Raw genomic sequence first — 21653 nt, 5'->3', positions numbered from 1 at the left:
CGTGACACGACTTCGTGAAAGGGACTGAAGCATCGTCGGCAAGGGGAGCGTGGTTTAACGAGACACGATCGATCTACCCTCGCCCGTATCGGCCTATTCAGTTGCATAGGAAAAAATATAATTCCAGGTAGACAGAAAGTTACCAGATAAGAGTAACATACTATCCCAACCTTTTGAAGTACAATGTAAGATCATCATAAATCTTCCATCTCTTTAATGAACTTTCTAACACGACATAACGTTGTTAAATTTTAAAGAAATTCTATTATTCACATAGAAAATATTAATCTATTAAGCTAGATCAACTAGATTGTTCCTTTTGTTAACTATGCTCTATTAAAGTACATCCCTTTAATCATTAAACAATATGAAAATTAGAAAATCAACAAAATTCTACTTATCATATTTCTCCCTATAATCTTCAAAACATATCATTACTACCATTCGTTCAATCCTTCCATTCTTCATCTCATCGTCGTTCATGACAACACTCTAACCTTGTGTTCTTGTAAAGAAATTCGATTATTTTTCAGCCTTTCACAAATCATATCATTAATTCTATCAGTCGTACGATCATTTTTAGTCTTCGATCTTATTATCTTATTACTTATTTCAACAACCTCGAGATTCCTATCAGTGTATGAATCCTATTATCGTGTCGACCAAGCAAGATGCTCTACAAATACGATCAACGATCGACTATCGAAGTGGATAAGAATGAAAAAATCTATTAAGGAAAAGTAACGCGAACATAAGTTCGGGTCATCGAGCGACGAGTAAGAACACCAGCGGACGACTAGAGAAGAAGGAGGAAAAGGGATAAGACGAAGAAAAGGAATGGCGGAACGGCAAGAAAACGGCAGGCTAAAAGAATCCGCCGGATTTCCGCTCGACGTTAAAGCGCCTATCGAGGCCGTTGCGCAACGCGCGTATACGCCCGATAACGATGGAAGCCGTGGAAATACCTCCGACGTTGTTCATGGACTTTATCTTTGGAAACCAATCATATTTTCATCAATCCTACTCATTTCCTGTCCATTAATTCGTTATTTTCGTCGAAACATTTCTTTCTTTTTCCCTCTCCATTTTTTTTTAAGAAGTCGATTTTTCAATCGCCTTAACGACTTCTTAATTACTGATTCGGCTGACAACATATAAGCCAACACGTATAATAGTGTAATAAAATTCCACGTAAAACACGAGTAGAAAGAGGGAGACAGTAAAATAGTTCGCTTTCAAAAACATGCGATTTGATGGGTATGATCTTCATCTTCGCGTATTTACAGTGGTGTACAGAAATCTCGGGTCAGCTGGACTTTTCAAGTTATTTCAAATTATTGGAATCAAAAATTGGATATTACGAGATCGAAATGTAAACCCTGATAAAGAAGCTGTTTCATTGAAAAATAAGGATATGTGCAAATACTTGTAATATAAAGTAATATTTTTTTATGAATAGGTTGTATAAGTGAATAATATTGCTATAGTGGAAAACCGCCAGTTATTAAATTCATACTGAACCATTTGATGATCGACAGCGCACGAGACGGTCCAAATTCGCGCAATGCTTACAGAATCACGTATTTAAAAGTCGTGTCGTCTTTTTCTGTACGAGACTTCAGAACTTCAGAACTGACTTCAGAATTGACCTAACCTGACCCTGCTCACTAACAGGCAATCGTGATACTCGACATCCGGTCTGGATAATCGTTTGCTAATAAAAAATACCACGACAACCAGAGACACGGATCAGATCTATTCACTATCGTTTATGTATTCGGTATCTATTATACTGTCTTATATAACTGCGTATGGATGTTCATTCCGCATCAAAACTATATGAAACAATAACTTCTGCAATTTTCAATTTAATTTATCAACTAACGATATCAATGAATTGAAAAGTGACAAATAGACCACAGAGTTACAATATGCGTCATTATAAGAAATTTAATTGTAAAATGGAAGTTCTAAGAAAAAAACAGTAAAAATATACTACCTATTATAATATTTACTATTATTGAAAGTACGTAAATCATTTGCTTTTTGAGAACTGAACGTCGTTCATATACTTACGTAACGAAATTAAGAAATTAACGAAAAGTTGAGTTAATTAATCAAGATCGCGGACACCGTCTGACAATGGAATTTCAGTCGAACTTAAATAAAGACTAAAATGCAACGAAAAAGCAGGGTAGGGCCGAAAGGAGTGTGTACGGTTTGGAGTTGAGGACGCGTGGGCCAGCAACGTGGTCAGAACTGCTTTCTACGCGCGGGCGAGAAATATGTACTCGTTGCACACGCAGCCGGTAATACAGCGTGTGACGTGCACGTTACGAATTTTACGCGTTGCTATCACCCACATACGCTTCGATATTATTGAATCGAATAATTTATACCACCATTTGCATTTGAAACGTAACCGCCGGATCGAAAGTCGCAGGACTTGCCAACCACTACGCCTCGTCGCCTGTCACCTCTTACGCTTTTTTCCCTCGTTTTACTTCAACCGATCGTGTTAAATTAACCGCAAAGATTTAATGCCGCAGGTCATACGGGGATATCGTGTCGATGCTTGTCGCGACCAGAGAAATATTGGAAAACGATGAAAGTGGGATTGAACAATTTTCAACGCTTGTCGTTTATCGATGCTGCTGTTAAATGATTGCATAAGAGAACATAAATTTACATATGCCAAATGACACGTATAATTCATCATTCACCATAATACAGAAGCACAGAGATTTCTCTATTTGAACTGAATTTTATCCACAGTTTCCTCAAATATTAGCTTTTTAAAGTTGTATTCAGCTCGTATTAATTTTCATTGACTGCACGCTAATAATATACCGTGAAAGTAAATGACCAAATAGTTAAAATGAAACTCGTCTTAAGTACTTCCGATTTCGCTTTCTTTTTGCTATTTTAGAATACTTCTCACTAAATATCTTAAAAAGCGAGAGTGTCTGACTGCACTCACAAATAAACCTACAATATAGTTATTCGAGTTATTTTCTTGTTCCTAACATCTTCTCCTGCTGAATCTAGAGAATGTACATGATATTTTCTCATTCTTTCGTTATAACATTAAGGAGTAATGGTGTCTCATAATACTACAACAAATATGATTAATCTGTGCAAGGTTCAAGATTAAATCTCCCGATATTGAAGCTTAGATAACTTAAATAATCCTACTTTTATTACATCAAACGAAGAAAAACACAAATATTTACGCGGTCTAAACGATAAGAGCAACAAGAAGAAAAGGACTGGTATCAGAATAGATTGACGTTCGAGTTTGACGAAATAATTGAATATTGTCAAGCCAATAATCGAATGTTCGTTAAACGAGTACCGGGGATACTTATGTCTAGATAAATCAAGCCGTTCCCACGCAGGAAAATTTGAAACGATCTTACGCAAAGAACGCGACTATTCGAAGGCGAACCGTTTGCCTAGTAAATCATTTCGGTCGGCGCGTACGACCACCGCGTGGGTGTATTTCAAGAGAATATAGTTGAAATTTTTGTTTACGGGAATTTGCAGGCTGCTAATGGCATCGCGACGCCTACGAATTCGAGGCTAGGCAACCTGTAGTGTTCGCGTGCTACCGCGTATGGCGAGACTGCAAAGAACGGCTACCCACCAATTTACTCCTACAAGAAATAGAGAGGGAACTCGCTCGTCCGTGGAACCGGCTCGATAATCTTCTCGAATTTTCCCAACTGTTTACAATGTTCATAATTTTTTTTGCTTCAGATTTTTATAGTATCATAAGCGTAAATTATTCGTCATTACTTATTTTTCAAAGTTCGTAACAACGATATGCTGTTACTTTGACACGTAGACAGAAATATTCAGAAGCTTGCAAAAAGTGGTACTGTAGATTATGCATACGCTGGTAGTTATTAAGTTATGATTACTTACGACGCGTATTTTCCAAATTACCACAAAGATGATTTCATAGACTCCACCATACCAGTTATAGATCGATTTAATATATTTCCAAGAATCAACTTTCAAGGTATGTCACGAAAGTACATCGACAAGGTCCAATGCTTTGAACAATTTTCACGCTTAAATGAGACATGCAAAACACTAATCTAGAAATTTTTCCCGTTTGATCTCGCGCTGATAAGGCGAGGTACGTAGAAAAACAACATTAGCGCATATGATTCCTTTGTTCAGACAGATTTCATGTCTCTGTATTCGTAGAGCGCAAAAAATGACGGAAAACACGCAAGGTATTAAACTAAACAACGATCGAAAGAGGAGCGAAATTTTATGCAGGAAAAATCACGATCTGGAATTTGGAGGAAACCAACAAGATTCGAGCGGTTTATGGATTCAATCGTTTGATCGAGGCGATCGATCGACCAACTGGACCGCCGTATTTCCCTCGAACGAGTTCACCTACGCGTTACTAAAGAGCCCGCTCGCTCGGAACTCAAGCCACAGTACCCCTTAAGGATTCGACTCAAATTCTCTGATAATCGTATTCAGAAGCGACGAAGGAAAAGAGACACGCGACTACCGTGACGAGAGTTTCAATTAATTCTCGACTGGAGACTTTTTCGCAGTGAAATATAATGCAATTTCGCATTATATGTTCGCGCGACAGAACTTCCCTCCGATTTGTATGCTTCATATGCTGCGCAGCGCAGAACCATTTCTGATTACGTACAGCACGTTTGGAGTCTAAGAAAGCGTAACGTGGCAAGTAAGTAAGAAAACAGAAACGAGATACTCACGTCTTTACTGGGCACGCAAAGCGGTGTTCCTTCTTTTACGATCCCGGCTTCTACCATCACGCCCATTACGATAGGATCTCGAGAGTTGAAGATGTACTGAAACGGAGACGAATGTCCTTTTAGAAAGAAAAATCGTCGACAAATGTCATCCTGACTGAAAACAGTTGCCTCAATGACGATAGCTTTGCTCCAATTTAGGTATTCGGTATAAAGATAGGCAAAAATGAGAGGAATAGGACTTATATGGTATATACCTGTGGCAAGATACGAAGTTTACAAGGGAATACAGCGATATGCTTGTTTTCGTCTCGTTTACGTTGCTTAAGTTCTTCTCTGTATGAAGTGAACTTGTCAAAGAGATGGTAAATAATATCTGCCTGGAAGATTTTAACTCCTAGCGAGTCGGCCAACTCTTGAGCGTCTCTCTCGATCTTTACGTCAAACGCCAAGATCGTGGCGTACCTGTGAACAAATTAACGTCGATTAGATAGAGAATTTTTACGTTATAACAAATGCAGAGATATAATTCTTTGAAATAAACAAGCTACTCACTGACTATCGTGTTCCAACATGATAGAGGCTTTCATAACATCCTTCTTGACTACAGGGCCGATGCGAATTCCAGCATACTGCAATAAAAAAAAATGATTCTCTCGGTTAATAAATTTACAAATTGAAATTTGACAAAAGTTGAACGAGCACGTAATGTCAAGGTCCCCTCACGTCGAATGCTGCGCGTTGAAACGGAGAACTCTAGTTTCAGTCGCAACAGAGTTCCGTACTTGGAAGGAAAACAAAATATTAAGGTAAAGCATAAACCACTGTCACCGTAACATAAATACAGTGGAATGCTATGCGAGTAAGCGTGTGTCTGTTTGACCGCAAAAATAACTAGTGACGCATGCTGTCCGGATTCGGCTTCACCGATGCGACGAGACACGACAATGTGGAAATAAACGCACCGATGCACTTACAAACAAGTTATCCCGCGGATTTAAACTCTAATTGTCATTCGATCGAATGAATTCCTCAAATATCAGTTAATATGAAACATAAATTGGAAGACATCAAAAATATCGTTTAAAAATTGATAACTGGTGTTTTCTTATTCTAGAAACACGCCTTTTTATTTTAAAACAGTATAAAGCTTGATTCGTAGTTGAAAGGTTTCAATAGGCATGAGAATTTGATCATTTATACTCTCCTATTCTAAAGCGGTACAATTTTCATGAGATATGAATATTTGAGAATTCGCATTCTTTTATTCTGAAACAATACAAATTTTGATTTACAAATGAAAGATTGCAGTAGATATTTTTGTACCTTGTATTTTTTTATTCTAGAGTAGCACGAACTTTGATTCATAGGTGAAAGGTTCCAATAGATATGAAAATGTAGTATGTATATAGTATTTGAAACAACAGAAGTGTCGATGAACGTGATGGACGTGATACTTAAGGATTCCTTCCCATTAAGATAGCAGAACTTTCCAACGATAATGTCCGACTAATTGCTAGTGGATAAAGTGGCCGACGGAACAGTAGTTACATTTACGAGTTAATTTTCGAGTTTAGACGAGCAACAGACCGATAATCATTCATCGCAAAGCAGACAGAAATGACGGGGGAAACGAGGCGGAGGGAACAGAATGAGTAAAAGATGATACGTTGCCGAGAATTTTTGAAGATAAGACGACTTTTTAAGACTTCCGGTGCGTTGCCGCATTCTGATATTAGGACGAGATACGGCTGTCTTTTTTCGTGGACCACCATAGCAAGTTTCAACGAAGCTTCTCTTCGACGAAAATATCTAATATGTATTTTGGTGACCATACGTCATTGCTTCTATCTTATTATATGTAAACAGGATCATAATCAACATAAGAGTGTTATATAATTCTATTTAAAATCATGAAAGTATTTTAACACTTGTATAGGAAATTTGTATATAAGCGTATTGTATTGGGTATGTTATATAAAACATATTTAAATTTTCGTATAACGGGCCCTAATATATTCGTAAACTATTTCTACAAGTGTTTGAATTCTTTCATGAGCTATTGCATAAAAATGAAACTCAAAGTATTGGCCAGTGGCACAGTGTACGTAGTTTCTGCAAATTTTGTACAAGAGTGAATAACAAAAATTAGATTTTTATATGTAAGGAACATAAAAGTTGTGTTTTCTCTGTTTAAAACGTTAAATAATAACGAAGATAACGGTAGTAGGAAAAATAAAAAAAAATAGTATCTTTAATGGGAAATCAAAGACAAGGAATTGTTATGATGATCCTTTAAACTTGGCAGTAGCGGTGCAAACTTGGTGAAATCCATGACCTTTACGTAATGAATCAACCGACGGCGATGAACGGGAGGAAAAAGGAAAGAAAAACGCGGGCCAATTAGAAGGCACTACCGCACGATAAATAAGCCTACTCACCGAAACACCAAGAGCTAGTCATGTTTCATTGATGAACGGTGAATTGTGATACCATCCGGTGGAATAAGGTAAAAGGACCGAGCCGCGAGTAGCAATCGAATGAATGAAAAAGAGAAAGAAACGAAAAGTGATGTAGCGTGAGAGGTGGTAAGGGAGAATCAGTGAGCATCGCTGGTCAGGAATGCAATTAATGACGCGTCGAATATCCGTGTTTATTTCGTGCGTGTCAAAAAAAGAATGGAAACGAGAAAAAGAAAGCAGGTAGGCTAAAAATAGTGCGTGAAAAATGGACGAATTACACACATTGAAATTCGAATAAGTTCAAAGAAATATGTTGCGTTCTCCACAAGCTATGTAACAATAATAATCGTCGTGTTTCAAATAGTTCCTTGAAACCTGGGGTATTTTTGAGATTGCTTGTTTTAAATACGGAAATATATGTGGAAAAAATATTAAACAGAAAAGATCAATGAAAAACGAATATTTCCTGTCCACGAGATTCTTACGATTCTAACGTAAAACTGGAATCTCCGTTTAAAGCAAACACATTGGAATTTCACGAGCAACGAGCTTTAATCGAATGGATGTTGTCCCGAAGGAAATATTGAATAGACATAGAGGAAAAAATACGAACGAACATCGAACTCGTTGGAATTCGCAAATAGCCCCGAATTTAGCAATAGGCTCGTTCGAGTGGAACAGATGCTATCGCGGAAAGAAGTGGAAGGAGAAAAGGTGAAAGAGGAAAATAGGAAAGAACAAAAAGGAAGGAAAATAAAAGGGAGAAGGTAGGGAATAGGGGAAAGAGAAAGTGGAGGGAAAGAGACAGAGTTAACAGAGAAAAGGCGGACGACAGATGTTGCCAGCGAAAGAAATGCTGGTATAAGCGGGAGGAAGTCGAGAGCAAGTCGAGAAGAAGAGAGAGAAACAGAGGGGTCTGAAGGAGAAAGAGGGACACTTCCGGCATTAAAAACCGGCCGCCAGGGCATGGATCCTCTTCAACCTCTTGTCATAACCGCGGAACGTTTCCCGAACAAGGAAATTCTAATTTATTAAACTTACGCCTCGGTTTAAATTGCGCTCTTTCCTCTGCCTATGTTCGTGGCTTCACCGGTCTGCGATGTGTCTCTCTCAAGAGAAAAAAAATTGATCGCCGCGTAGATTCGTGCCGTGGAAAACGGCGCGCGAATAATTGCTGTTTCGACACGGTGTTTGCTAGCTGGTACACATAAATAGCATCAAATAATTTTCCACTTTCGTATAATTAAATCGTGTTAAGCGGTGCAAACGAAATATGATAAACATCTACCGCATGTAACAAAGTGGAAGAAACAGGAGGAACGACTGGCTGCTAATCGACATTGTTTTGTATCACAGTTTTGTATCTCCATTTTTCTTTCGCATCTTTTTCGACTTGTTCCCTAACTGTCGTTGCTGTCATCGACGACACTCGTTCGCTTCATCGCTTCTTGTTTTACAAATTCTATACCGAAGAAGGAAACGAATTAGTCGACTGTAAAATTCTACGAATACGAAACGCTAGGAGAGCCGCCCACATTGCAAAGCGACAAGCTATTCATTCGTCGAATTCAAAATGTAACAATTTCTTGCAATTCTCATCCGATTTTAAATATTTAGTGATAGGGAAGAAAGAAAAGGGACGTAGAGGAAAAGAATGAAGAAGAAAAAGGGGGAAAGCGAACAGCGCAGTGCATTGAAACGCAGCATAGTACCGGCACGTTGACAGAAAACAACTAAACGCTATCATTAATCAGTTTCCGTTAAGATTCCGAGATTACCGGTCAACGTCGTTTATTTCTCTCCTTTTCAGAGGCCGGTAATCTTTGAGCGGCTTCTCTCGTCGTGAAAACTCGTATATCGTAGGATGCCGGCACACGGCCGACAGAGCGTGCACTCGCGTGTCCGCACTCCGCATATCCGCTCCCATGTCCCGGTATAGCTGCTTATATACCGCGGTTAAAAACAATGCGAGGAAACGAGCCATCTTTTCCTGCTGCAGAAGAGGAGCGAACTGCACCTCCGTCCGTTCGTCCGCTCGTCACGAGTTCCGCCGAGCAACGGAACCAACTATGCCACCCAGACTCCAACAAGCGAAAAATTCACGCGATCTACTTTTAGTTACCTGCATCCCACACCCATTTTGAACTTTTCGACTTTGAAGAATCATTGTGACAATTAGGTAAACTCGAGATTCACTGGCCCTAATATTTTGACCTTCTTGCACAATAATTTACAAACTAATAATATTAGTGAATTGACATATGACAAGTTCTAGATTATAGACTTCTATTATACAAAGTTTCTGCAATTTAAAAATTGTACATCGACTAAAACAATCAATCAACTTGTTTCTTACTAACAAACCTGTTCCTGTTACGCAAGGGAATTTATTAATACTCGTAACTTATGAGTTGAATCGTAGAATTTTACTACTAGCATTAGTTCAATTACGCAATGGATCTACCATGGAAAGGTTTCGATCAACTTTTCAAACTCCTTAAAGATGATAAAAAATGTAATAACTCTGAAACTAGATGCAATGTTTTCCTTTTTGAAAGATTCTTTTTATTCGAGGATTAAAACGTTAATTTCTACGTGCCTATATTACGAACGAGATGGATAATTATTAATCGATGCGCATGCCTTCAACTCGTTCCAAGAAGAATAGCGCGTGTTCCGGTTAAACTATTTATTTCGATCCTGCTCGTCTAAACAGGACGAGGACAGAAAGGTACTCGACAAGAATCGTCAATTCGCCAACGCCATCATAATCGGGCGGATATGTGCACGTATGCGTTCGAAGCCGAAGCGAAGCGACTTCGTAAATATTAAGCATTTCGTTTGGATCCTGTTTGCAATATCGACAAAACTAGATTAAATTCGATGTAAGCAAATGTTTCGATTCATTTATGACAAACGGTGAATTTCGTTGCCCGACCTCGGATTTACTATACATAAATCACCCGATAAAAGGATCGAAAAGTAATTCAAAACGAATCTCGAATAATAGCTCCATAGATGAAGAAGGTTGCGATTCGATCGCATATTCCATTCATCGGACGTGATCGAAATATCGATCTTTGATATATCTACCCACGTGCCAATGGAAGAAGAAGAAGAAGAGGCGAATATTGATATCGATAGAGCATTCTCTTGATGGTACGTGATATTCGTGTCTCATCTTTAGCGCAACATACGCCTTATAAACCGACACACAGGGCTACGATTCGAGTCATACGTCCGCCCGTTCGTCGATCCGTCCACCCACGGTGCTTTTGCTCCGAGTGTGGGCAGTTTCCTGTACGTTGGTCACGTATTCTTTTTTCCAGCCCACACGCGTCCGTGTCTCTGTGTGTTGGCAGAAGAGAAGCCTTCTCAGAGAATCTCTATATACTGCCAGTGAGTATAGCGCGCCAACCCCACGATTTCTCCTTCTCGTTGAGAAAGAGAGTCTCTTGTAGAACGAAAGAGAATGGCAGGACAGATAAAGATAGAACTAGAGGAAGAAGAAAGAGCAAACAGGAGAAAAAAGGTGAGAAGAAAAGAGAGTGAGAGGGCTGAACACGGCTGGTCTCCATTCGCCGCTCTACTGTCTACTCCCTCCTGCGTGCCATATGTAAAAGCATACCCGCATTGCCCGTAGAGTGACGGACCGTACTTACGACTGGCTGCGTGCGTGTGTCGCGTATGCTTGCGATAAAACCTGACGTCACGGGACACGTGATCGTACGATACGGTGGGGGCAGCCCATTCATAATCCGAGGAAGGACAGGCTTAAGGCCGTTTCGGATGTTACCTCGAACCAAACCATCGTAGCCATGCATACTTTTTTTTCTTTATCGTGCGAACGTTGATGCACTGCTACTGAGTTACTATACGAACGAACAATGCCAAATCATCAAGGCAATGATAATGCCATCAACTTGAACTACGACACACGCCAATTGACAAACAATATATTGGTCTACATCGATCACTTTTCTGAAAACCTTCCCTATCTATTGAGAATCATAGGACGGCTTTTTTAACGAACATCGATCTCGTTAAATTGTAATAAGCACGCGTGCTATATAGTTTTAGAAGAAGGATACAAAACGCGTAATATTAATAAATCAAAATTTTGCTTTTAAGTGGATATTTTTGTTTATGTATTATTGTCAATTTTATGATGGTGAAAGTATCATACATGATGGAAAATGGGGAATATACCTATAAGGAAACCTATAAGGCGTGCTCACGGATGCACAACACGGCTGATAGCACGATGGATCACAACTACAAGCACCGTATGCGACCAATGAGTCGTATCCTGCTAAACTGTTAAGAAGGAAATGGTTCGTTGCTGCTGTTCTCTCTCTTTCTCTCTCCCTTTTTATCTCGCTCCTCCCTTCACACATCTTTTTCCCTCCCATTCATTTGCTTTCAGTATCTCTACCTGCTTTACTGTCGATTTTTCTACTAGTCACACAGTTTGCTTTTGTTTTTACATTTTCAATGCTGTTTTCTAATTCTCTCGTTGAACGAAGAAGTCAACGGAAATTTATTAAACGAATATAAATAAATGCACCATTATAACTACAAAAACAAACTTCTAACGTGTTAGAAATTTCCAGTTTTTTAAGAAGTTACATTTGAACTTTTCAAATACGGTTTAATTTGTTTGTTTATATATTACGTCGTTTATTTATGCATTTCGCTATTTGTCGTTAGCGATGCTGAATTGCATATGATAAAATAAGCGAACTTATATTGTATAAGTAATAGATATATTACATATATCATATAAATAAAACTTACCGGTATCTTGCTACTTTTAAGGAAGTCCAACAACGCTTCGAGGGCTCCTAATGTCGACGCTTGCACGTAAACACCACGTTCCACGAGTCGAATATTGCCAAGAGCACTTGTCAACTCCTTCGCGATTTCTTCTTTCAGGACGTCCACTTCATCTGGTTTGTGAGCCACTTGGAGATTCAATCCTATTTACAAAATATAAAATTTTGATTTATTTCTTCTGCAATATTGATACTACTAATATAGCAATGCTGTGATGACAATTTAATAAGTCGCTGCTTACCTGCAATCGCTTTTTCTAAATCCTTTGCAGCAATTTTTACTCCTTGCGCTGCTTTAACCTCACGATGTTCAATATACGCATTCTGCAATTCATTAAATAAAAAAGATATTGTTATCAAATTTTTATACATAGAATTACTTTTGTACTAAAAACACAACAGATGAGTATTATTAATACAGTTAATTGTAAACAAGACTTCGTATACTTACTTTGACTCTTAATTCTTTCAATGGTTGTGGCATAAGAAGTGAGCGTATTTGCGTTACTATTGGACCATCGGTACCTGCTACTATCATTGTTTCACCTTCTCTCAATATTCCATTGACTAGAATACAATCTATTGTTGTTCCAAGGCCTGGTAATGCTTTCACTTCTAAAACAGTGGCTTGAAGCTCTTCGCTATACATGAGCCTCTTAGCTAGTGGACCTTGGCAGGCATCTACTATTAACGATAGTAGATTGCCCATACCCTCGCCTGTACAAAAGGTAATAACTTTATTTTGCATCAAAACATTTAAAAACTTTATATTATTGAAAAAAAACAATATAATGTGTCGATTTACCTGTAATAGCACTAGTAGGTACAAGGGAAACATAACTTCTAGGATCTGGATTTTCATAAAATAACGCAGCATTCAGGCCTTGTTCCGCAAATTGCACAATAACATCCTTCGAACGTTTTTCAAATTCACGTTGTGTATTAATAGCTTGACTTTTTACAATATCTTGAACATCTTTCCGATTCATAGTTTGCCAATCATATAATCTACAGAAATTATGTTACTATTACATTGCTAGCATTTAATTAACGTAATATTAATAATTAATAATAAGCAATTAATTTTAAAGTCTATACCTGTCAATTTTATTTAAAGCTACAATGAAAGGACATTTCTTCATTTTAAGCAAATTAATACTTTCGATAGTTTGTGGTTCTAAACCATGCATAATATCTACGACTAATATCGCTATATCACATAGAGAAGATCCTCGGTTTCTTAAATTACTAAAAGATTCGTGTCCAGGAGTGTCTATTATCAAAAGTCCGGGTATTTTAAATTTATTTTCATCAAACTGGAAACAATTATTATCTTTTATCAATCTGTTCAAGGTATAGTAGTGCATTAAACAGTTATAAAAGATAACTTACTCCTTTCACATGTTTCGTTGATTCTCGAATAGCATCGATAGGTACATTTGTGGCACCAATTTGTTGAGTTATACCGCCCGCTTCACCGTCTTGTACATTTGTTCTTCTCAACTTATCAAGAATTTTTGTTTTGCCAGTATCAACATGACCTAGAACGCACACTACGGCAGCTCTGAGATTATCTACCGATTTTTTCTTTTCCGCTTCTATCCTTCGGAATTGTATTCGCTCTCTAACTCGTTCCTTTTTCCTCGCTGCATCTGATACTTTATCTTCTACACCACTATCATCTTCACTTTCTTCTGTCTCTGATTCACTACCGCTCTCGCACTCTGATTCACTTTCTGAAGATTCCTTTCCAGCTTCTACAATTTGTGACCGCTTTTCTTTCTCGAGTAAAAGTATCGTTGCCTTAAGCTTTTCAGGAGTTTTTGGCACATCATCTAATTTATCTATGAAATTATCTTTTATTAAAAATAGTTTCATTAAATATATTTGGGAACGTACATACAGTACTAATAAATACATTTCTAATACCTTCGTCCTGTTCATCTTCAGTAGTTTCAGCATCCCATGAATCCTTGACATCATCTTCCTTCTCTTCAAACTCCTTTGGTTGCTGATCCACGATTTCTAATTCAACTCTATTTGCTTCTGCAACATTTTCTTCTACTTTTTCATCATCTTTTTCATCGACACTTACTTGCTGTTTTACCTTGTTCGGCCTTACACGAGTTCCTGAGAAACGATGTTTTTATATATCTTAATTCATTCTTATATTCTCATATATTATGCTTTATAACAAAGTATTATAAACACCTGGTCTAGGAGGTTTCTTCTCCCCTACACCTGGTAAATCTAGACCTTGAGCTTTAAGTGCATTGAGCATAGCTTGTGCTCTGGCCCTATCTTGTTTTTGTTTCGTAGTCAAAAGTTTCCCTTCTGCCTTTAATCTTTCTTTTCTCTGCTTTTCCTTAAGTTTTTTCCTTTCTTTCCGTTCCTGTTCAAGTCTGAGTTGTTCTAATCGAGCTTGTTCCCGCAATTCTTCTTGTCGTAACTTTTCTTCTTGTTCTCGTTTTAACCTCTCTTCTTCCTCTTTCAATTTCTTTAAGGCTTCCTGCATTGCAGCAATAGTCTTCTTCCCAGGACCTTTGCCTATTGCACATATCTAATTATACTAAATGTAGACACAAATTAATGTTATATCCTAGCAAATGTAACTTGTATTAATTTGCTACTTAAAAAAGAGCAATAAAACTTTTTGTTACCTTTTTCCTTGGTTTCCTCTTTTCCACCTTTCTTTTTTTTCTTCTTTCCCTCGTCACCTTCACCAGGTGTAGAAATATCTGCTTCATTGGCCTCCTTCAATTCTGCTGTTTTTGTTTCTGGAACCTTTACTTCTAGCTCTTTTTTGCCTTGTTTTTCTGTTGTAGATGCAGCCTTTTCTTCTTCATTTTCTCCCTTTTTAATTATTTCCTATTATCAATTAATTTAAATGTAATAACCTATGATATGTAGTACAAATAATATATATATATATCAATACTATAAATATAACAACTTGAATCACATACAGCTTTTTTCTGTGCAAGTTTCTTCTGCTTTTCTCTTTCTTTCTTTTCTTTCTTCTTTTGTGCAGCAGTTTTTACAGTACCAACTTCCATTTCATCGTCAATATCATTTACTTCAAGGTATTCACTAACCTTTAACTCTTCTTTAATATCAATGACATCACCTTTTTCCTTTTTCTTATCCTTTTTTCCTTTCTTCTTTTTATCTTCATCTTCAGGTTTCTGTTCGACTGGCTCATCTTTAACTTCTTTCTTTTGTCCAGAATATTCCAATTCCAATTCAGCCAAAACTTTTTCAATATCTTCATCACTATCATTGCGCTTTCTTCTAGCTAATCATAGATGTGAATTATATAAATACATTTTGTGTCAATTACTTATCCAATGTATCATATGACCTAAGTACTTGTATAAACTGATTAAATTATTATATTTTAAATATACGTATTATATAGTGATATATAATGTGCAATAAACCAAAATGTTATAAAAGGAATTTTTATTTTGTCATTTAATTTAATTATATAAATATCAAAAAAATAATGAATTAGCAACAGAGTATGGTGTTCAAGATACCTGCAACTTTCACTATCTAGTTTGCAACTGAGTAACTTTCACCTTATACAGTTATTGGCAACCAATACATTTTTTGAATGTTTGATTCATATAATATTTTATATATATTGTGATCTACATTAATCAAGATGAATTATATTTCAGAAATAAAAAATCATGTTATCTAATATCACTTTCAAGTTACGAAATACCAACATATTATGATTATTTTCATAAATTATTAAAAATATAGAACTTCTCGTAAGTGCATAAAGAGACAGACAAGCTAAACTTTTGTTTACCAAAGTACAGACATTATAAAAGAAATGGAAACATATTATTGTCCTATCCGTATGTAACAGAAAAGCGGTTAAATTGAGGTTAAATGAAAGCAGACGACAGTCGTCACATAAAAAAGATACATTAAACACTTAATTAAAACATAAGCGTACATATATATTCAAAGTACTATCATTTTATTTTTATTCAAATACACATGTATACCAATCACATTACTATTTTCTTACCTTTCTTGCCTTTCTTCGGTTGAGATTCTTGCATCTTGATCTACTTTTAAAATTTTCCTTGCGTACGTTCAGTTTTTTAACGGTATTTGTATCGTTTCACTAATAAAATTCTTTTTATGGACAGATTAAATTTCACTTTTAATTATAAGTAATTTGGGAATGATTACACATAAATTATACGAAATCTGCAAACCTCTACCTATTCTTTTAATCCGGTCTGCAGCTATGTGCATAACTTAACCTTAACCATATATCATTAGAATTTTTCAAGATGTACATTATATGGAGATTAAAGCCGACTTCGTATGTGTAACTTGTGGCTAAGAAAATAACTATTAATAAAGAAAATATTCTTGTATTATTATTTCAATTTTTATTTTATAAAATATCTTGTTCCTACGAGCGCAGTATTAATATATTTAAATAAAAAATAATATAAAAAAACATAAAATATAGTTTACATGAAAATCTGAACATTTGTTCAAATTAACAATTTATGCTATCAAATACTATAAAATAAGTCATTTATCGCACTTAGAATAAACAGTTTAACTTAATAAAAGCCAAATTTTGTTCTCTAGATACAAATTATAATAATAGTAATTTTTATTATATTTTTAATAGTTATTTTATGATCATATGGTAGTCAAGGTACACATGCACCATCTGGGCAAAGGTTAATAGTTTCAGTAAGGAGCAAACGTTCTTCATTCTCTACGTCGCGAACAAGATGGTGAGTTAGTGGTTCTGAAATTATTTATTTGTAATCTGCAGTTCTTGAAAACATCTTTCATCAAATAAAATGATAAAGATTATAATTTCACTAAAAGCTTATTAAATATTTTTGTAGAATTGTTATTTTTTTTCTTAAGATGATTTATTAAATACTGATTGTAAATATTGTTAACATTGCAAGTTTACGTTATTATTCTAACATAACCTTTGTGACAACACGCAATGTAATTATATGAATTTTATTGTATAATTTATTTATTTTCTTTTTTTTTTTTTTTTGATAGTCGACGCATAAAAAGAAGACAAGGAAGCTCCGTGGTCACGTGAGCCATGGCCATGGACGTATAGGTATGATTTTGTATATTTTATTAGTTATAAAATTAATGAGTATAAGAATAATTGAAAATTATACAAAATTGAACTAAACGAAGCAGTACTTCATTCTAGGTAAACACAGGAAACATCCTGGTGGACGTGGTAATGCTGGTGGTTTGCACCATCATCGTATCAACTTTGATAAATACCATCCTGGTTACTTTGGAAAGGTAAATATATTTCATATTTTTACAAAAAATCAACTATATTAACCCTTTGCACTCGAGGCTCTTTTGGCTCTGGCAAATCAGCAATTTAAGACATTTTATGGCATGTTTGGTGAATTGCTTACCTCTAACTTAGAATGATTACACATATAAATTAATGTATAAAACTTCCATGTTTTTATTTTTATGTATTTTTACGTCTTAAAGATAAACATTTCTTAAATATTAGTCTGTACTGTTGTTTAGTATGATATTTTATAAAGCAATTGCCAAGATGCATCCATGGCTTGTCAGGACACTTATTGCAATAATATATTGTCTGGTGTCTATTGCTGGTTTCATTTTATCCAAAGCAGACCCTACAATCTTTTCTATTTCGTATTGAAATGATATGTAGTTTTCCATTTATATCTATTTCTAGACTCCAACAAAATAGTTTTTTGTCATCATTTCAAGGACTTCCTTAAGAAACAGTATGTTGAGGCATATTGGTCGACACAATCAATGCCACCCATATATATTATGTAGTTTATTATAGCATTAGGTTTTTTCATTTTAACTTCAACACCATCTCGTAAAATTCTTTTTACATAAGTCAATGCATTATACCTGCATTATACCAATTGGTTCAACATGTCACGATCCTCTTGTCTTTACATACTAAAACTAAGATGTTGCTTTTCTGGTATGCTATAGTAGACTTATTACAAAATTTTGGTTTTTTTTATAAGATTTGGTAAAATTTTTCTATTTGTTAGGATTGTCCTGGCAAATTGACATTTTAGTTTCCATAATTCTTCCAACAAGATATAACTTGTATATCTGTCTGTGAACATATGATGTCTCTGAGCAACAGGAATTTTCTCCAACAACATTGTGTAAAAATACAACAGTATTCTTGTTGATACCGGAAGGTCAGGTCTTATCAATTTCTTGAATCAAAGAAAATCTTATCACTATATGAAGACGTATCATTTTACGCTTCGGAAGGTTTTATATCTTATAACACTTCGATATTCAAATAAAATAAACATCTGCGTATTGCGTCAAATTGAATGGTGACCAAGAGTCACTGCTCGAGTTGTCACAAAAGATAAGTAGTGACTGAGAGTCACCTCTCGTATGCAAAGGGTTAAATATACAATGATGATAACTTTATTATTCACCGGCGATCTGAATTACTTTGAATGTATGTAGTATTCTGATGAGCTACATAAATATTAAATCTGTACCAGTAGAAGGAAAACATCAATAAATTTTTATTTTAATTCACAGCTTGGTATGCGAAATTATCATTTAAGGCGGAATACGAAATGGTGCCCCACCTTAAATTTGGATAAACTATGGACATTAGTTTCTGAACAAACCAGACTTAAGTATAAGGATTCAGAAAACAAAGTTCCAGTAATTGATTTGGTTAAAGCAGTAAGTGTAAATCGCGAGGGAATTATTGAGAAAACTAACTTCAAATTATTGTATAGTAATTACATTCTCGTTTTATATTCAATTTTATAGGGATATTACAAACTTCTGGGTAAAGGACGACTTCCTAAACAACCAGTTATTGTTAAGGCCAAATTTTTCAGTAAACTGGCAGAAGACAAAATTAAGGCAGTTGGAGGAGTTTGTGTTCTGTCTGCCTAAGCATACTGGTACATATTTTATAATAAAACATTTATAAATATGATTAAATTGTAAAAGATTAAAGCATTTAATGATGATAATACGAACGGGCGGTCGGAAAAGTGCGTACAACACTTAAAACCATGTAGATTGTTCTATGTAACTGATTACACCAATCTAACTACATAATATTTTGTATTTTTTCATAAATAAATTAGTAAAACTTCTTTTATATTTCAGGAACCGAAACGTTCATCAACAAATCTTCTGTACATTCTAATACGTTTATATTCTTAATAAATGTTAACAGAGAAAAAAAGAAAAAGCTGTGATACTGTTTTATTTTTTCTTATTCATCAGTATTGTATATATCCTTTAACACGTTAACTGCCACGCATGTTTTCTAAGGAATCTCCGTCAGACCACGCGTGCGGCAGTACCAAGCGTTCTCTGCTAGGTGCACCCATCGATATTTTAGTAATGCGAATCACTCAAGTGGTGGTCTTAAGAATGATCTTGTTTCTTTTGTTTCTAATTCTTCCGCATTTGTTTCTCATCTCTCCACTTTCTATAAAATCAGTTTGAACCTTGACCGAACAACGAACGGTGTATAATTTAAAATCTCTGCCCTAATTCGTTACAATGTCGAAAAGAAAAATTGAAAATTTATTTCTTAATTTTACATTCTAAATAATTTTTTTAATAAACCATTTTCGTATTACTTTTATAACAATTCAACAGTTTTATTATTATGGAATATCTTTTCAAATACTCACGATGATCCTTCGCAAGTAGTCAAACAAGCGACACCCGAATATGGGTTACGCGGCCCGACCAGAAACTTTATTGACACCCGAATACGGGTGTTGTGGCAGTCAACGTGTTAATAGTAAGAGTAAAATTTTCAAATTGTTTATAATTTTTGAATATCATATTTTAATTACTATACTAATTTTATTAGTATATTTTATTAGGATATTAATTTTATTAGTAATAAATATACAAAATTATAATAGCAAAAGACAAAGAAAAATACAGTATAACAATACCTCCTCACATTTCTTTTATATATAAAAAACATTTTTATTTTTGTAGAATGTACATTTCGATATTGATTTATAACCTTTTTCCGCATTGTATCTAAATAAAAAATTATGCTAAATGAGGTGGTGGTGGAGGTATTTGCATGCCAGTGGCTAAAAGTGCTGGTGGTGGTGGTACTGGATTAAATATAGGTGGTCTTGGTGGTGGTGGCACTGGTACCATAGGTGGTCCTAAACCAGGTCGTATTAAAGGAACTGGAGGTGGTGGCACTTTACCAACTGAAGGCTTTTCGTTTTTAAATGCAAATTGTAAAAAGAACTGTTTTGTATCTTTGTTCCAATGTGTCCAAAACTTGCCTTCTGCCTTTTCGACTTCTCTACTAGGTACCTAAAATATTGTAAAATTATATGTTTAACTGCAAAACTATTTATCTTTATATTTTAAAGTAAATTTACCTTGAAAGCTATAGTTTCATAAGGCTCAGCAGCAAACAATAAATATTGCCATTTACGATCTGGTGGTTCAACTCTCTGTTCATATGCTGACATAAACCTATGCCTTGGAATAACATTATCTGCAACTTCTGGATAGTCAACTTGAAATAATAAACTTTGTTGTCCTGATTCTGGATCTCTTTGTTTAGTTACTCTATAACCTGGTCTTCCAATCTTTACAAATTTTTTTGGTTCTACTCGAGGTTTTTCAGGAGCAAGTGTTTGAGGAGCTTCCTTTGCTTCTTTAGCAGCTCTTCTAGCTAGGTTAGCTTGATGTTTTTTACCTTGTGTATGGGCCAAATAACTGCCCTCATTATTGTGAAGAGTTAAACATAATTTACATTCATAAGAACCTAAATGATTTTTCATAAAATATGGATCCTTGTTGAGGTCAATAGTCTCCAACGCAAGTTGTCGTAAACGTTCTCTTCTATCTCGGTTACTTTCTGACCAGGACGCGACACCTCCGCCGCCAGTTTTGCCTCCTGGACGATTTTGAAAATCCATTTCTGACTTTTATATGTGTTCTTTCACTTATTTAAATACAAAATACACTAATGTTTTACTTATAAACAATACATAGTAGAACTTCAATGTAAGTTTCACTAAATTGCCTGATATATACGCTGACATGAAATGTCGGGAATGTCAGTGCAGCCAATATAAGAGATATAATTACATTACTAACAGAGAGAAAATGAGAGTGCTCACGCCCGTAGTTCTAGTTATTTCACAGTACAGATGCTGCACTATGTTGAATTTAACTAAAATTAACACACACAGGAACCTATAAAATTAGGGATCTGCTCTGTTTGGTCGTAATTTAGCATATACAAAAACTGTGTATTTAAGCTTAAACCTAGAGATCAGGCCTATTTGGCTGCACAAAACCTAGTCAAAAACCTATTGAGTTCTACGCTATGAGAACCTCTTTAATTGAACGGTTCTACGAAGAAGTTCATATCTACCTTTCTATTCAAAATAGGTAAATATGAGAATGACACAATCGCGCATTAATAAAACTAATTGTAAGTTGCCTAAGAAAAATTGATTGTTTACTATATTTTTGGATGATGATACATATAAAGCAGGGTTAAAAATAGTACAAAATTTCAGAATATAATA

The 21653-nt window shown here is 35.5% G+C and overlaps 3 protein-coding genes across 3 annotated transcripts in view; 1 reads left to right on the top strand and 2 right to left on the bottom strand.

Moving 5' to 3' along the window:
* The window catches only part of LOC100650050 (eukaryotic translation initiation factor 5B), a 33568-nt gene extending 17189 nt beyond the window's left edge, over positions 1 to 16379 (bottom strand). The window contains exons 1-14 of the mRNA XM_003399546.4: positions 16091 to 16379; positions 15012 to 15340; positions 14706 to 14913; positions 14257 to 14592; positions 13975 to 14175; positions 13438 to 13889; positions 13144 to 13361; positions 12851 to 13053; positions 12497 to 12762; positions 12288 to 12369; positions 12008 to 12189; positions 5304 to 5380; positions 5006 to 5213; positions 4752 to 4847 (exon numbers count right to left, since the gene is read on the bottom strand). Of these exons, the coding sequence (XP_003399594.2) occupies positions 4752 to 4847; positions 5006 to 5213; positions 5304 to 5380; positions 12008 to 12189; positions 12288 to 12369; positions 12497 to 12762; positions 12851 to 13053; positions 13144 to 13361; positions 13438 to 13889; positions 13975 to 14175; positions 14257 to 14592; positions 14706 to 14913; positions 15012 to 15340; positions 16091 to 16124 (2892 nt within the window). The 5' untranslated portion in view covers positions 16125 to 16379. The remainder of the gene's footprint in view (positions 1 to 4751; positions 4848 to 5005; positions 5214 to 5303; positions 5381 to 12007; positions 12190 to 12287; positions 12370 to 12496; positions 12763 to 12850; positions 13054 to 13143; positions 13362 to 13437; positions 13890 to 13974; positions 14176 to 14256; positions 14593 to 14705; positions 14914 to 15011; positions 15341 to 16090) is intronic.
* Positions 16380 to 16725: 346 nt separating this feature from the next.
* On the top strand, positions 16726 to 19315 carry LOC100647701 (60S ribosomal protein L27a). The gene is made up of 6 exons (XM_012314456.3): positions 16726 to 16823; positions 17110 to 17173; positions 17273 to 17370; positions 18643 to 18792; positions 18883 to 19019; positions 19231 to 19315. Exons 1-5 carry the CDS (start codon positions 16821 to 16823, stop codon positions 19009 to 19011), a joined length of 444 nt encoding a protein of 147 aa, XP_012169846.1. The 5' UTR covers positions 16726 to 16820; the 3' UTR covers positions 19012 to 19019; positions 19231 to 19315.
* Positions 19316 to 20048: 733 nt separating this feature from the next.
* Positions 20049 to 21491, bottom strand: LOC100651257 (splicing factor 3A subunit 2). The gene is made up of 2 exons (XM_003399555.4): positions 20490 to 21491; positions 20049 to 20421 (listed from the first exon to the last, which is right to left on the bottom strand). Exons 1-2 carry the CDS (start codon positions 21033 to 21035, stop codon positions 20143 to 20145), a joined length of 825 nt encoding a protein of 274 aa, XP_003399603.1. The 5' UTR covers positions 21036 to 21491; the 3' UTR covers positions 20049 to 20142.
* Positions 21492 to 21653: the final 162 nt, after the last annotated feature.

Source organism: Bombus terrestris, chromosome 12 (assembly GCF_910591885.1).
Source record: "Bombus terrestris chromosome 12, iyBomTerr1.2, whole genome shotgun sequence".
NCBI classification, from domain to species: domain Eukaryota; kingdom Metazoa; phylum Arthropoda; class Insecta; order Hymenoptera; family Apidae; genus Bombus; species Bombus terrestris.
Note: the sequence above shows the minus strand (reverse complement) of the source record. Positions and strands in the feature narration are given on the sequence as shown.